The following is a 14920-nucleotide window of genomic DNA, read 5'->3' on the forward strand; positions in this document are numbered from 1 at the left end:
CCTGTTACCGTGTACATATTGTCTATGACGAATTTTGAGGTAAGCTTTAGAAGCTTTAACATTCAGAAGATCCCCCAGTTCTCTTCTCAAAGTCAGAAGAGTCTCCAAAACAGAATCAGACATAGACCTTTTATGTATTTGCTCAAGGGAAGAGATTTTAGCAAGCAGGAAATTTAGGCGACTATCCCGTTTCTTTTTTAGGAATGAACCTAATGCTATAAACTCCCCTCTCACCACCGCATTATGTGCCTCCCAGAGAGAAGCAGGAGAAGTCCCCTCCAGGTCATTAAGAGTGAAATAGTCAGTTATCTTTTTCTCAAATGAGACAGTGTCAGCTTGAGTAGATAGAAGTGTAGGATTAAGGGTCCAAACCCACTCTCTACTAGAAGCCCCAGGTATGGCTAATGAGAGAGTAATCGGAGCGTGATCCGAAATTGTAATGCTGTGTATTTCAACTCCACTGACCTGAGGTAGCAATCTATCTGAAATGAAAAAATAATCCAGTCGCTGGTAAGATTTATGGGGGTGAGAGTAGTGAGAGTATTCTTTTTTGTCAGCATGTATAGATCTCCACACATCGCATAAACCCATATTCCTAAGTTTACTAAGTAACCCCTTCAGCACCCCAGCGGAGATCACGGACCTGCGAGAAGAAGCATCCAGAAGAGGGTTCAATGTTAAATTGAAATCCCCGCCTATGACCAACAGACCGGAGGAAAAAATGGAAATTTTCCGCAGGACCTTGCTCAGCCATTTAGAAGTATTGTTGTTAGGAGCATAAACATTGCATAAAGTAATTTCCATACCCCCCAATATGCCCTTCAAGAGAAGGAACCTTCCCTCGGGGTCCGCCATCACGCGCAAGGGGACACTTTTATGAATACCGATACTAACCCCTCTAGTGGCTGTAGAGTTATTACATGCGTGGAACCAATGCTGAAAAAAGGAGCGGGCTAGATTAGGGATCTTGTCTTTTTTAAAATGCGTCTCTTGGAGCATAGCAATTTGTGATTTGCCCGATCTTAGTATCTGGAAGATGCGACTCCTCTTAATAGGGTTATTACTCCCATTTACATTAAATGAAGTCACATTCAGTTTTAGGTCAGACATCTGTAAAGTTATATCTCACTAAAGGCTGAAAATTGAGAGCTCTATGATCCAACTTATCAAACCATACAGTAACAAAAAGGACCTTGTTAAAACTCAAGGCTCCAAATGTGCGCATAGTTCCTGCGCATAAAAAATTGAGGGTTAAAAGTAACAATAACATGTGATAGCCTGAACTGCCCAAGCCTCAAATGACTTGAGCCCATGTCAGATGACATGGTAAAAAGACTAACCGGTAGAAAGGTGACCAGTAAAGGCACTTGAGCGTTTGCCTTATAGGTCCAGCCTGATTCAAAGCAGTATATACCAGACAGTTACATAAAAGGAAATACAATGATGGAGGGGGGGGGGGGAAAGGGGGACATGACTGACATATAGTGACAACGAATAAGGCTCAAGTAAATAGCAGGCAAAATACAATGACAACTAGGTAAAATATAGAGAAAAAGTATTAATTCAATAATCAATCGTTAGTGTCCATTCTGGAAGGACCGCCATTTCTTCTATTCTTCTGTTTCTTGACTGTAGACCACTTCTGTGGGACTTGTAAAGGGGGTAAGTCCTCCTCCAAGGGGATCGGCAACCAAGAAGATAGGAACATGGGTTCCAGATTAAGTGGCTCCCATATCTGCCGCAGGTCTTCTGGTGTGCGGATAGTAAAGCGCTTATTTCCATTAGTGATAAGGAGGCCAAACGGAAAAAGCCAGCGGTAAGCGATTTTTGAGGAGCGCAAAATATCAGTGAGAGGCTTCAATAGCCGTCGTTTCTGTAAAGTAGAAGAGGCAATGTCCTGATATAGCTGTATTTTGGAGCCCATAAGCTGAATTTCTCCCATGGATCTAGCTCTTTGTAGGACCGCTTCAGTGTCCTTAAAGCTTAATAGCCCGCATATAATGTCTCTGGGGTTGTCAGATGGCAAGGGTTTCGGACGCAGGGCCCTGTGTACTCTTTCCACAATAACGTTGCTAGCTCTGTCAGAGCCTAGTAATATCTCAAACAGGGACTCCATTACTTTAAACAAGTCTTCCTTGTCAGCAGCTTCAGGAAGGTTCCTAATTCTTAGGTTTTTCCTGCGACTCCTATTCTCCTGATCTTCTAGGAGAAATAGGGAGCTGTTTATAGCCATGCGGTGCGAGTCTAGTGTGACCCCGACCGCTTTGCTAAAGGTTATCAGGGAGTCTTGGTTTTGTTCTAGGGTCTCCACCCTATCCCCAATATGGCGGACCTCCGTTTTAATGACCGTCAGATCAGCGGCTATAGGGGCCAATGCCCTAGTCAGAGCCTCGTCCAGGTAGCTCCTGGTGAGGGTGACCGGGTCACTCACCTCTGCCTGTGAGGAGAAATCTGCCCCATCATCGGCATCAGGCGCCGGAGAGTCAGGATGAAGCGTGGTCGCGTCTTTCTGCCGAGGCGCCATCTTAGGAGCACGCCCGGCCTGCTGTGAAGGTTGGCGGCTGACAAATTTCTCCATGTTCTGTTGGAGTTGCGAACCCTCCGGCAGCGATGTCAAGGTGCCCGGTAGGTTTTTTGGCTGGATTTTCACCATTCCGGTCGATTAGTGTGCTGAGAATAGGTTTAATAGAGGCTTGGTAGCGGGAGCTCTACTCTCTTGCTTCCTCCATCAAGCGCGGTCAGGCTCCGCCCCCCCCCCCCCCCCCATTTACCATTCTCAAAGGTTGGCGCTGCCATTTATTACACACTAATATATACATACACACAATACATATTTTTACACACAGACATTTCCTGAAGAAAAAAAATATATATAAAAAAAATCATGTTTAGTGATGGAGTTGTGTGAAGACTTGTTATTTGCAGGAAAGAATCTAATAGACAGCAATAGTATTCTATTGCAGTTTATAGAATAAGTGACCAGAAGAGGACTTTAAAGACCCAGGCAATGTGTGGGTGGGTGTTTTTCCCCCTGTAACATTACTTTTTGTTCACATACCTGGATGAGGCCTTGTTATTTTTTTTTGCTGGAAAAGTTGTACTTTTAAAGGACACTATTTAATTTACCATATAAAGTACTGAAAAACAGGAACATTTTTTGTGGGGAGAAACTGTTCTTACATTGTTTTACAGTGGTAAAAACAACCTTACCTTACTCTGCAGGTCAGTACAATTGCAGAGACACAAAAGAGATATACCGTAGTTTTTATAATGCAATGCTACTTTTAAAAAAAAATAAGACCTTTGAATAACTGTTCTGACATCCATAACTTAAGCTATAGTTCTTATTGGTAAAAACTTTAGATTTTTTTTAGATTTGGACTTTTTTGTGGCAATACCAATTATATTTTTATTTGCTAAATTGTGAAAGTTTTTTTATGTAATACTTAAAAAAAAATAAAAAAAAAATAATAATAAAAAAAATAAAATAAAAAATTAACTGCACTTTTGGGACCCGTAGGGGACGTTAATCCACCATGACAAAGAATTTGCCACACATTAAGGCACCATGACATAGGTATGTCATGATGATCACAGGAGCTGTGCTTGCAACAGCTGGAGCCTTGCAATGATTGATAGCTAGGCTCCTGCTAAAACATGTCATACTGGCTATTTTGAACCATTTTGATGCTGCAGTCAATAGCAACTGTGACATCTAAGGAGTTTGGATAGAGTGCCCCCCCCCCCCCCCCCCATTGGTCCCATACAGGCTATAATGCTTTAGAATGCTAGGTAACCCAAAATCACTGTATGCAATCAAAAGGATTACAGATTCAAGCCCCCTATAATGGTGAACCCCCAAAATACAATGGCAGTATTGCCGTTTTTGCATCCCACCCCAAATAAATATTAAATAATGGTGCTATTGGAAAATACAAATAGCCCTCATACAGTTATATTGATGTAAAAACGTATGGCTTGGACTAAGATGTGAAAAAAAAAAGCATGGTCCCCAGGGTCCAATACAAGCCTGGACCTTGGGGGTTAATAAACCTCTTTATTAAGTCACGTGGAAAGACAATACCTTTAACTCCCCTTGGACATTTTTCAGAGTTTCACGCATTTGGGCATTTTCTTCTTCTAAGATGCTAGAATCACCACATGGTGCAATTTGTTGCATCCTTTGCAGCAGTTCCTTGTTTTTTCCCTTCTTCTCTTGCAGGTCTGTGTCCAAACTGTTGAGATACATCATAGTGCCCTGCTTTGTTTTAGACTGAGCAATTATCTGTAACCAAAAAACATACATCAGAAATGTTCACAAGACAGGGAGAGGATTGGGGCCGCAGTGCTGTTAAAAATGACATACAGTAACGCACCCACAGCAGTCCTGCTCTTCTCAGGGTGTTTACCGCTGGGAATATATGAAGAGGACTGCAGCCGCAGTGCTTAGCCCTGATAGTATGCATACAGGGACATAAATCCCAGCAGTCCTGCTCTTCTCAGGGTGTTTAGCGCTGGGAATATATGAAGAGGACTGCAGCCGCTGTGCTTAGCCCTGATAGTATGCATACAGGGACCTAAATCGCAGCAGTCCTGCTCTTCTCAGGGCGTTTAGCGCTGGGAATATATGAAGAGGACTGCAGCCGCTGTGCTTAGCCCTGATAGTATGCATACAGGGACCTAAATCGCAGCAGTCCTGCTCTTCTCAGTATCTTCCCAGGGCGTTTAGTGCGAGAGGACCAGAGTTGCAGCGGTAAGTCAGATAGGCAGGGATAGCTAGGGCACATGTAAGGTGGCAGGGGCAGTAAGAAAAGAGGCAGGCTGAGAAGCCTTTCTATGCTGCACAGTTGTCTTCATCACTCAGTAGAACGTTGAAGACAGGCAAGGAGACCCTTTACATTGTGCCTTTGGTGCAATACAAAAAAAAAATATATATAAAAAAATCCCTAATAAAGTATTACAAAATGCTTAACATTCTTGTCCTTACACTGTATAAAAAAAGAAAAAGTGAAACAGTTACATTAAGGGTTTTTTCCACAGTATGGGCAAATTTTTTTTATTTCTGGTGGTCCCACCACACTGTCGCTCACCATGAAAATGAGGTAGAGAAACAGCCAAGTGATAATGCTTGTTCCCATATCAATCATCAACCCCTTCAGGACAGCAGTGATTGTGGCGTTTCCCCCCCCCCCCTACTTTATTTTTGCTCAACATAGCTGTAGAAGGCTGTGTGTCATGTAGGATGAGTTGTACTCTATGTAAGTGCCATAATTTGGTACCTATACATTAGCATTTCATTTGCCCAAATTTTTTTTGAAAAGGCTATTATGCCGCATATTTTTTTATTTTTTACAGTATACAAAAAAAATAAAAAATCTGCACATTATGCTACACATTTATTGCACAGTTGTGGTGTGTATAGAATATTGTTTAAGGACTGATAATTTATAAAGTTTATTATAAAAATGTGTTTTTCCCCCTAAGGTTGCTTTCACTTCTGCATCGGAGGTGCTGTTTGGGACTCCATTATAAATTTGATTACATATAGAAGATAAAAGTCCTGCATGCATTTCTCAGCTATAAAAATGTTCACCCAAGCGGATCCCATTATAGTCAATGGAATCTGTTATGTTCCATTTGTGTCAGATATGTGCCAAATCCAGCACTTGAGTTATTTTCGTTTGTGTGTGTGTGTGTGTGTGTGTGTGTGTGTGTGTGTGTGTGTGTGTGTGTGTGTGTATATATGTATATATATATATATATATATATATATATATATATATATATATATATATATATGTGAAGTAATCCAAGGGCGGTTTCTCCTTTTGGATGCCATGATCAGGTTTGATTGCTACATACAAAGGCTTTATGGCAGTGATAAGAGGCACACTAGTTGCTGCTTCACAAGCATACTTGCTGGAGACCGACTAAAGCCAAGTTCACACATCAGTTATTATGAGCTAAAGCCAGGAGAAGGAGGGAAAAAAAAAAAAAAAAAAAAAAAAGGTACAAATCTTTCCATTATACCTTATCTCTGAGTAGGCTTAAAGGGATTCTGTCAACGGATTTAACCCTATTAAAGCTAGCTGACATTAGCGATGTGCTAATGTCAGCTAAACCTAACTAGTCTATTCCTACTTTTATCTATGCCCCCGTTACGCCAGAAATCAAACTTTTATAATATGCTAATTAGCCTCTAGGAGCAAGGGGGGGGGGAAGGGGGGGGGGGGTGAGGGGGTCGTTGTTCCTGCTCCTAGAGGCTCCATTCTCCCACCTTTGTCGCCTCCTTCCAAGTCCTGATTGACAAGGCCAGGCATCGTTCGCATCCTCTGCCAGCCCTGTGGAAATCTCACGCCGGTCGGCATTCTGCGCAGGTGCGGTGAGAAAGATGGCAGCCTGCGAGCGTCTTTCCATCTCCGTGCCGAATGCTGAACTGCGTAAGATTTCACCAACCGCGCCTTTTATCTCTGAGCCCAGCGCCGCCCCGCTGTTAATTTATTCACTCCTCTCTGGTCTTTTTTTTTTTCTCAGTGCGCCATAATCCCACACTTCCGGGGTCCTGGCAGCAGCCTCAGCGAGTGACATCGGCGCATGCGCGGGATTATGGCGCACTGAGAAAAAAAATTTAAAAAAAAGTCTGGGGAGGAGTGGATAAATTAGCAGCAGGGTGGCGCTGGATACAAACGGCTGGGGGGACAGCCCCTTGGGCACGTTAAGGTAACTAACATACATAAAAGGTATTTTTATAAAAAATGAGACAGGTGTGAGATAATGGAGACTAATATGAGGATACCAAAATCTCAATATCAAAAATTAGACTGACAGAATCCCTTTAATGGCCAATTTAGCTAATAAGCTCCCCCCCCCCCCACCCATAAAAAAACATATCTGCCAAACTATATAATGAACACAATTATGTACCCTCAGTTTCTTTGTTAAATATTGAATTGCTCCAGCAAGCCGTCTGTTCTCCTGAAGCACTCCATCACGGAGCTTTTCCGTGTCCAAGTGTAAGCCTTTAAAATCTTCTAGCCACACCGTGAATTCTTGTTTGCATTTCATTTCTTCGTGAAGGTCCGTTTCTATACTCTTTAGAGTAACCTGAACCTCGGAAAAGCAATCTTCAACTTGCTAAACATAAAAAATAAAAAAAATTAAAAGTTAAAAAATAAAAAAATCCTTAAGTGGCAAACCTTAGGGTGTTATTACATATTTGCAGCAGAGCATGTGGATTCCTGCCAATGGCACTGGTTAGACACTGCAGTTGCAGGGCGATTACTAGTAATGAATGAATGAAAAGTTTGTGTGGATCGAGCCTAATTTATTAATAAGATGCAGTCTGGTGGCATACATACCTTCATCACCTCAATTTTATTAATGATCAGCTGGCTCAGGAATTCAAGTTCACAAAACTTAAGGTCCTCCGCTGCACATTTACACCATTTTGTACCACGCTGTTCAAGAGACTGACATCGAAGAAGCAGCTCATCATTATTCTTTTGCACTGCACGCAGTTCAGTCTCATAGTTCTGGACAAAACTGTAATGTTCCTTTTTGACTGCTGCGTTCCTGTATATAATCTATGAAACAAAGAAACCATTAACATTTCTAAAACTATGCTTGGGGTGCACACCAATGATGGCGTTTTCCAGCTACAGCCTTCACACAGGGACTAAGCTAAATTGGTTTTAGTTTAGGGTCTCAAACAGGTCTGCAAAATGTATATATTTTTATTATTTTGGAACCTGTTTTGCAGACAGCACATCTCCCTGTTTTCCCCCTAAGATAAGGGGGGGGGGGGAAACCGGAGGGCCACAAAACCACAGTTCCTTTTCCATCTCACATCACCAAAACTGTCTCCTGCCAGCCCAGGGTTCACACTTTGGTAACCAAACCCTACCAGTGTAACCCTCACAAAGAGGCAGTACACTGAAGGAGGAAATCGAAGTGGAGGACTATCTGCAGCACAGGGCCAACCCCTCCCTAGCCCCTACAATCCCTTTGGCTTCCAGCTCATCATTCCCTTATATGTTCTCTCCCCTTTAACTTCTGCCCTGGTCCACCAGAAAAGTTCTGACTGAGGGTCTGCTCATCATCCTAGTCGCTCCAGACAGGCCTTGGCAGATGTGGTACGTGTCTCTGGTCCCCTCCTGGCAGACCAACCTCTTCCTCTGCAGGGGGCTCCCCTCTCCCACAGGTCTTTGCTGAGTTTAAAAGGCATGTCTGTTGAAACAGTGTTCTAAGAGCCAGAGGATTCTCCGAACCAGTCTTCCCAACTATGATCAAGGCCAGGAAACCTGCATCCTGCCCGACCAGCTGCTCAATTCATTCTGTGGTCGCTCCACGGGCAATGGGGCACCCATTATTGTGATCGGCGAGGCTCCCGTGCCAATATCGAGAAGGGGGCTCCAGACCGTCATCAGCGAGCGAACACGATTTTAGGCGAGCTCCGATCACACTGCTTTTTATGGGGGCCTTACATGCCTAGTAAATGGAGCCTTTAAAGTAAATTCATTGCCATCCCGTGCACACAAGCAATATATTAATGTCTCTAATCACAATGCATTTATATGGGGAACCCTCTATATAATGCGGTGCTATCAGAGCCATAAGAACATAAGAGTATATGTGCAGGTAATAAGTACTGGAAGTGCTCTAATGATGCTGCCCATAGTATATTGTAAAAGCTGCGCAATCGGAGCTCAAGAGTACTTATTACTCCCAGCACACAAACCTAATATTCTCATGGTTACAATTGCACTGCTTTATAGGGGACATGCTATGTAAAAATATAGTAACACGCAAGAGTGTCCCCGTTTCATTCTCCTGTCCAATGATGTCCTCCAGAAGTGGGAGGGCATACATGAACAGTATTCATAGCGGAGGTGTGGAGCAGTTATGAATTCACCCTTCTAAACTACTTCCCTGGTCAATTTGCAAACTCGATACAGGCAGACAGGGAGGAAGTTAAAAGACCAGCACAGAAAATACATGCAGTAACATGCCCAATCATATCTAAAGACACTTTGAGGTTAGTGTCCCTTTAATTGCACGGGGCAGAGTGTCAGTACTAGTGGAAACTACGAAGGGGGCTTACAGCTTCCTCACTATGCTTATCAGTGGGTAAAAGCTGCATATCAGTTACCTTTACAGGTCAGAGCAACAGTGTATTCCCTGCTACTGAACAAGAACCAAATCTATAAAGTGCCAGTGAAGAGCGTTTTATCCCAGACAGCATTGTCCCAAGCGCTCTCTACCAGCTGGATGTTCAAAATCGGAATATGTACCTTCTGACACACCCCTAGGAGCTTAAACCATTATAGACTAGAACTATACCTTAAACTTGTTGAGAAGAGTTTGCATTTGAGAATTTAGCTTGATGTGTTCAGTTTCCAGATTTCCAAAGGCCTTCGAGAGCGTTGATGAGAGAGATTCTTTTATAACACCCATTGACTGTTTTTGAGCTTCGGTTTCACTTTGAAGATCACTGGAGAGGTTGGTCAGCAGACTGTGATGATTTGAGTATACAGTAGAAATGTTCACCATAAGATCCTATATATATATATATATAAGAATAATTGCAATAATTAATTAAGCCAGCCACTAGTAATTCCTGCCTTACAACCTGTAAACAGACAGTTACCTGCCATTCTTGAGTCTTTCTTTCCGCAACTTCAGTACGTTCCACTAGTTCATCTTCTTGTGTAGGTTCACTATGTACTAAACGCAAAACTGTAATTTCTTTCTCCTGGAGATCTACCTTTTCACACAGTTTAAAGTACTTCATCTTTTCATCTGTTAACTCCTTGAATAAATTAACAATAATCAGGTTCAGCACAAGACAAACAATCCAATATATAAGGCTATGGACCCCTTTCGGGGCAATTTTTTATGACTGCATTTTACTCAGTTTGGGCTAAACACCATTTTTTTTTTTGGTCTTCATTAAAAATAGTTTTAAACAACAGTTAGAAATCTGTCAGGGTACAGAGTATCCCTTCTCAGTCCCGTCAGCTGACGGCTCATGTTAAGGGCCCTTGCACACGACCGTATGCCCTCCAAATTATACGCTCCGTGAGTGGGACATATGTATTGATCGTGCGCACGGAAGCACACAGCATCATAGATTACAATGATGCTGTGCATGTCGGGCTGCCCGCAGGACTATTGTCCCACACTCATAAGATCATACGAGTGCGGGACATAGCCCCCACTGGCGGCCCGAAGCATCATTGTAATCTACAGCATCATTGTAATCTATGATGCTGTGTGCTACCGATCAATGTCGCTCTGGGACATATGGCCCGCTCATGGACTGTATATCTCGGAGGGCATAAGGTGTAAGGGCCCTTGGCCTCATCTCCGATCTTCTGACCTCAAAACACAAACGAATATAAATATGCCTTCAATGAGGTCAAGAGATCAGCAATAAGGCTTCACATGAACAGTCAGGTGATGGGACTGAGAAATGATACTCTTCACACGACAGATCTTTATCCTGTGTATCTCCAAAAACTGCTGACCATTTTTTAATAAAGACCAACTGAAAAAAATAAGATTTTTAGCCCAAAATGAATAAAATGCAACCATAAAAAAAAATTCCCTGAAGGCATCTATAGTCTTTAATTTTAATCGAAATAAAAAATAAAAAAAATCCATTAACTCAGGAACCATACTGCAAATATACACACACACACACACACACACACATACATATATATACGCACGCTTGACCACCATTTCATTCAAATGAGGGACACGGGGATCCCCTTCTCATAACATCAAGTGGTAACCAAGTTTGCAATGGCAGCAAACTTACCTGCTGCTTTTGCTCTTCCAGAGATGAAATTTTCTGTAGCATTTCATTTGCTTCATTAACTTTCTCAACTAGATGCGCCTTGTTCTCATCGCGCTCCATCTTCACAGCCTCAAGTTCTGTTTGCAAAGACCTCAGCTCTTCTTGTAGCTGTGCGAATAAACCCATCAGACCATTTAATGTACAGCTGCTAGAGAACAGGTAAGTTACCGTTCATACACAGCAGTCACAGTTTACAAAACTTTATTTTTTTCCCCCATCTTGGCATTCCAGTATGTATAACTGAGGTTTGCAACAACACTGCCATATGATTTTTCATACTTTATGAAACATACTACAGTATTTTGGGTTACATATGCATTAAAGTTTAATCTTCATGAATTTTATTTTAGGTTAAGTACAGAGGGAAAAAAAAAAAAAAAAGACATTTTTAACTAATAAAATAAATGAGTGAAAGAATTCAGCACAAATAGGGTATAACTCATCCAATTGTGGGGTGAAAGCATGACATTTTAAGCGTGAAATTCTCGAAATTGTAAAAATTACTTTGATACAAAAGAACTAATCTAAAGTAAAATATTACATTATGTCGATCTAGTTTCAGAATTTTGCTGGTTTCTTACTATCAGAGGGCAATGGAATATGAGAGCTCATACCCAGATTAGTTATCTGGTCACACATCTGACAGCAGTTTAGCTCCACTTTACATTCCATTTCAAATTGTAAACCAGAGGGAATTTTAAAACTATTCCATATTCATATATAGGAAGAAAGGGATGCAAATGAGCTCTTAACAAGCTCTACTGCCACGAGATGTAAGGCAGCTATCCTACAAGTCGTTGTTCAACCCTATAAATAGGCCTTGAGACATGACTGATATTAAATAAGCCAGCACCTCATCTGCAGAAAGCAGAATTCCAGAGGAGCATGTATGGCCTATAAGTCTGTTCACGCCGATTAAGGCACTCTCCCCCCAAAAGAGAGATAGTACCCCCCAAATCCTGAATTGGCATCTCACCCAGTACTCCACTCTGCACTGATGAGGGACAATCACCCCGAAACAGATGTCTGCAGATGAAAGGCTGGCTTACTTAATATCCAAGTCATGTCTCAAAGCCTATTCAAAGTGTTGAACGACTTCTAGGATAGCTGCCTTACATCTGGTGGCATTTAGAGGCAAAACTCATTTGCATACTGCGGCAAAAATAACATCGTCACTGGGTTTTGTAGGGGCCCGTTTGCCAGTCTCTTGCCTCAGGATTATGGCCCATATACTAACTTTGAAGCAGAAGATAGACCGGCCGCACAGCCTAAATCTGTGGAACCGTTTTGGCAGGAAAGCCATGCTTGCGGTAGGTCAAATCTGACTTCCATGGAATTCAGGAACCCCTGCTCGGATCTGGGTGATTTTTGGATATATTGTTCGCCCAGATCAGAGCTATCCATGGATGTATAATTTATGGGGATGTGTACGGTTTTAAGGTGTTTTCTGCGTTTTAGGAAAAACGTGTGTTTTTCTGCCTGTGAGTGATTAAGTTAATTGCGTCACAGACAATGCCCTTTGTATATTGTTGATTGCATCACAGACAATGCCCATTGTATTTTATTGATTGCGTCACAGACAATGCCCATTGTATTTTGTTAAGTGCATCACAGGCAGAAGGGGGTTTGTGTACATTAGGAGACCCTAACCAAGCTGCAGCGGTTCGTGGGGGTCTGTGGTGGTTACTGTGTCGAGCGGAGTGCTTGGAGCCCTTGGGGAGCACTAGGAGCATCCATCAACGGAGGTACCCAGTCGGGGTGCTAGGAGATCCGTTACACATACCTTTCTTTTCATATATACTATTGCACATTGAGAAAATAAATTATGCAGACCGACAGCAATTTTGAAATAAAAATTATACATCAGAAATACAAGGGGAATAAAAACCAGACAACAGCATTGCGATCACGAGCCTGCCAATGTGAACCTATTTGTTTTATTACATGTGAGGTAGTAACATGGATTCTTTGTATACTTACTGCTTTCTCTTGATCTTGCAAACTGGCATATATGTTCTCTTTTTCACTACGTGCCCTTTGAAGCAGCTGCTGGAACTGCTCTTGTTCTTGGCGAAGAGATGCCACCTCCAGCTCATACTGCTGTGACTGCTTCTGTAGTGCAACTTTATCATCCTCCAGCTGTTTGGTGGAAGCCTCATTGAGGTGCAGCTTCTCTTGTAGCTGTTGGATCCCAGTTTCCAGCTCATCTAATTGGCTACTCTTCTGACTCTGTGCATTGGCTAAGATGGCATACTCATGTTGTAGTTGCTGTAGGTCATCTCTTAATTTCATAGCCTGATTCAAAAAACAGGAGAAAGAATTTGGACAGATTTCAGAGAAAGCTTGAGGGAAAGCCCAACGGATTTAAAGACAGCCTGTAACCAGGGCTGTGGAATGGTTAAGGCAACATTTCCGAATAAAATAATTAATACATTTACTGTGATAAAATGGTGACATTGGGCTTTTTCTTATCATGCAAGCAATTAGGCCACTCAGGTACAATTCTAAGAGGACCTGTCAACACAAAATGCAGTGCAATCTGAAAACAGCTTGCATATCAATCTGCTCAGCTCCTCCTGCTCTATAACATTTTTGAGGGAAAAGATTTAGTAAAACCTGTGTTATTTATACTTTTATTTCTTGCTTTCACTTCCTCTGAAGAGCTATCGGTACAGGGAGAATGTGATATCAGTGACTGGCGGCTATCTCTGTATGTACACTTATGCACACCTGTAATTTGTACTTTATATCTTTGCTTTATCTACCTCCTTTGAATACCCATCGGTAGAGGAGGGAGGTGTTATCAGTGATTAATAGCATTGTGTGCATGCAGAGATAGCCGTCAGTCACTGATATTACGTTCTACTTGTACCGATAGTTCTTCAGACGAGGCAAGAAAAATAAAATAAAATAGTATAAAAGTATAAGTTACAGGTATTACTGAATCTTTTCCTATAAAAATACATACCAATCTGCTCAGCTTCTCCTGCTCTATAACATGGAGCTTTCAGATTCTAATAAGGTCAGACAGGAATGTCTTGCATATTTGCAGGTCATGAGCTTGGGATACAGATGATGAACTTCATAGGTTCAGTCTACGGAAAGCTTGTTTACACAACTTGGGACCAATAATCGGGATTTGTGGAAAAAGACAAACCTTCCAATTTAAAGTGACGGATCCAGCTATTAAGTAACCCTGAATATATAGCATTACATGAAGAGATCTATATTTATATTACTTACAAAGGACCAACAATTCTGCAGCACTTTACAAACATCACTTGCTATCTCCAATGGGACACAATCTAGATTACCTATCAGTAGGTCTTTAGGAGGAAACTAGGTCCACAGCGCTGCAAGGTACCAGTGCTAACCACTAAGCCAAGTTACGTTACATATATTAAAAGACCCTCAAGTTGTTTTTTTATTGAGCATTCAGATGCAGAGTTAAGCAAGTGCACTTTTGAGTGCTACCATCTTAAAGAAACTACAGGAACTTAGAATTTAAGATGTTGCTGAGCAACCAAAAGAAATTCAATGCTGTTATATATTAATTAATTAAAGACAAAATGGGAGGCAGCACCGATCTAAATTTGAAATAGCCGGGTGCACGCTCTGGGGACTAAAGCTTACCAAAATATAGTAGGCAAAAAAAAGCAGCACTCCAACGCAGGATAAAATAAAACGCAAAAAAATTTATTCACCCATGGTGTATCGACGTTTCGGCTCTACATGGGTGAATACATTTTTTGCATTTTATTTTATCCTGTGTTGGAGTGCTGCTCTTTTTTGCAATATGTGCAAGACTAGCCCTGTGTCCCTTAGAACTTCTAAAGGTGGCCCATATATATTTTAGATGTATGTCAACGTTACTTGTCAATTTCAGCTCGACCATCTAATGTATATGGTGGTGTGCCAATGCTCCCCTGAAGTCTGGAGAGGGTTGGGCATACCAAATTTTCAGCAGTAGATAAGCCCATTGCCAGTCACCAATGTATTCCCAACTGAGAACATATGCAATAGCTAGTTTGGTCTAAAGCTGTCTTACGAAGTTTTGTG

The 14920-nt window shown here is 41.8% G+C and overlaps 1 protein-coding gene across 7 annotated transcripts in view; it reads right to left on the minus strand.

Annotated features, from left to right (window-relative positions):
- CENPE (centromere protein E) overlaps positions 1 to 14920 on the minus strand; it is a 118215-nt gene that overhangs the window by 16337 nt on the left and 86958 nt on the right. For all 7 annotated transcript variants that reach the window (XR_005776334.1, XM_040418234.1, XM_040418233.1 and 4 more), the window contains 7 exons: positions 12842 to 13156; positions 10823 to 10969; positions 9647 to 9808; positions 9340 to 9555; positions 7359 to 7583; positions 6925 to 7134; positions 4085 to 4285 (listed from right to left, as the gene is read on the minus strand). Coding sequence is in view for 6 of the 7 variants with exons in the window: in XM_040418234.1 (XP_040274168.1) it covers positions 4085 to 4285; positions 6925 to 7134; positions 7359 to 7583; positions 9340 to 9555; positions 9647 to 9808; positions 10823 to 10969; positions 12842 to 13156 (1476 nt within the window). In the remaining variant the exon portion in view is untranslated. The remainder of the gene's footprint in view (positions 1 to 4084; positions 4286 to 6924; positions 7135 to 7358; positions 7584 to 9339; positions 9556 to 9646; positions 9809 to 10822; positions 10970 to 12841; positions 13157 to 14920) is intronic.

Source organism: Bufo bufo, chromosome 2, assembly GCF_905171765.1.
Source record: "Bufo bufo chromosome 2, aBufBuf1.1, whole genome shotgun sequence".
Lineage (NCBI taxonomy): Eukaryota > Metazoa > Chordata > Amphibia > Anura > Bufonidae > Bufo > Bufo bufo.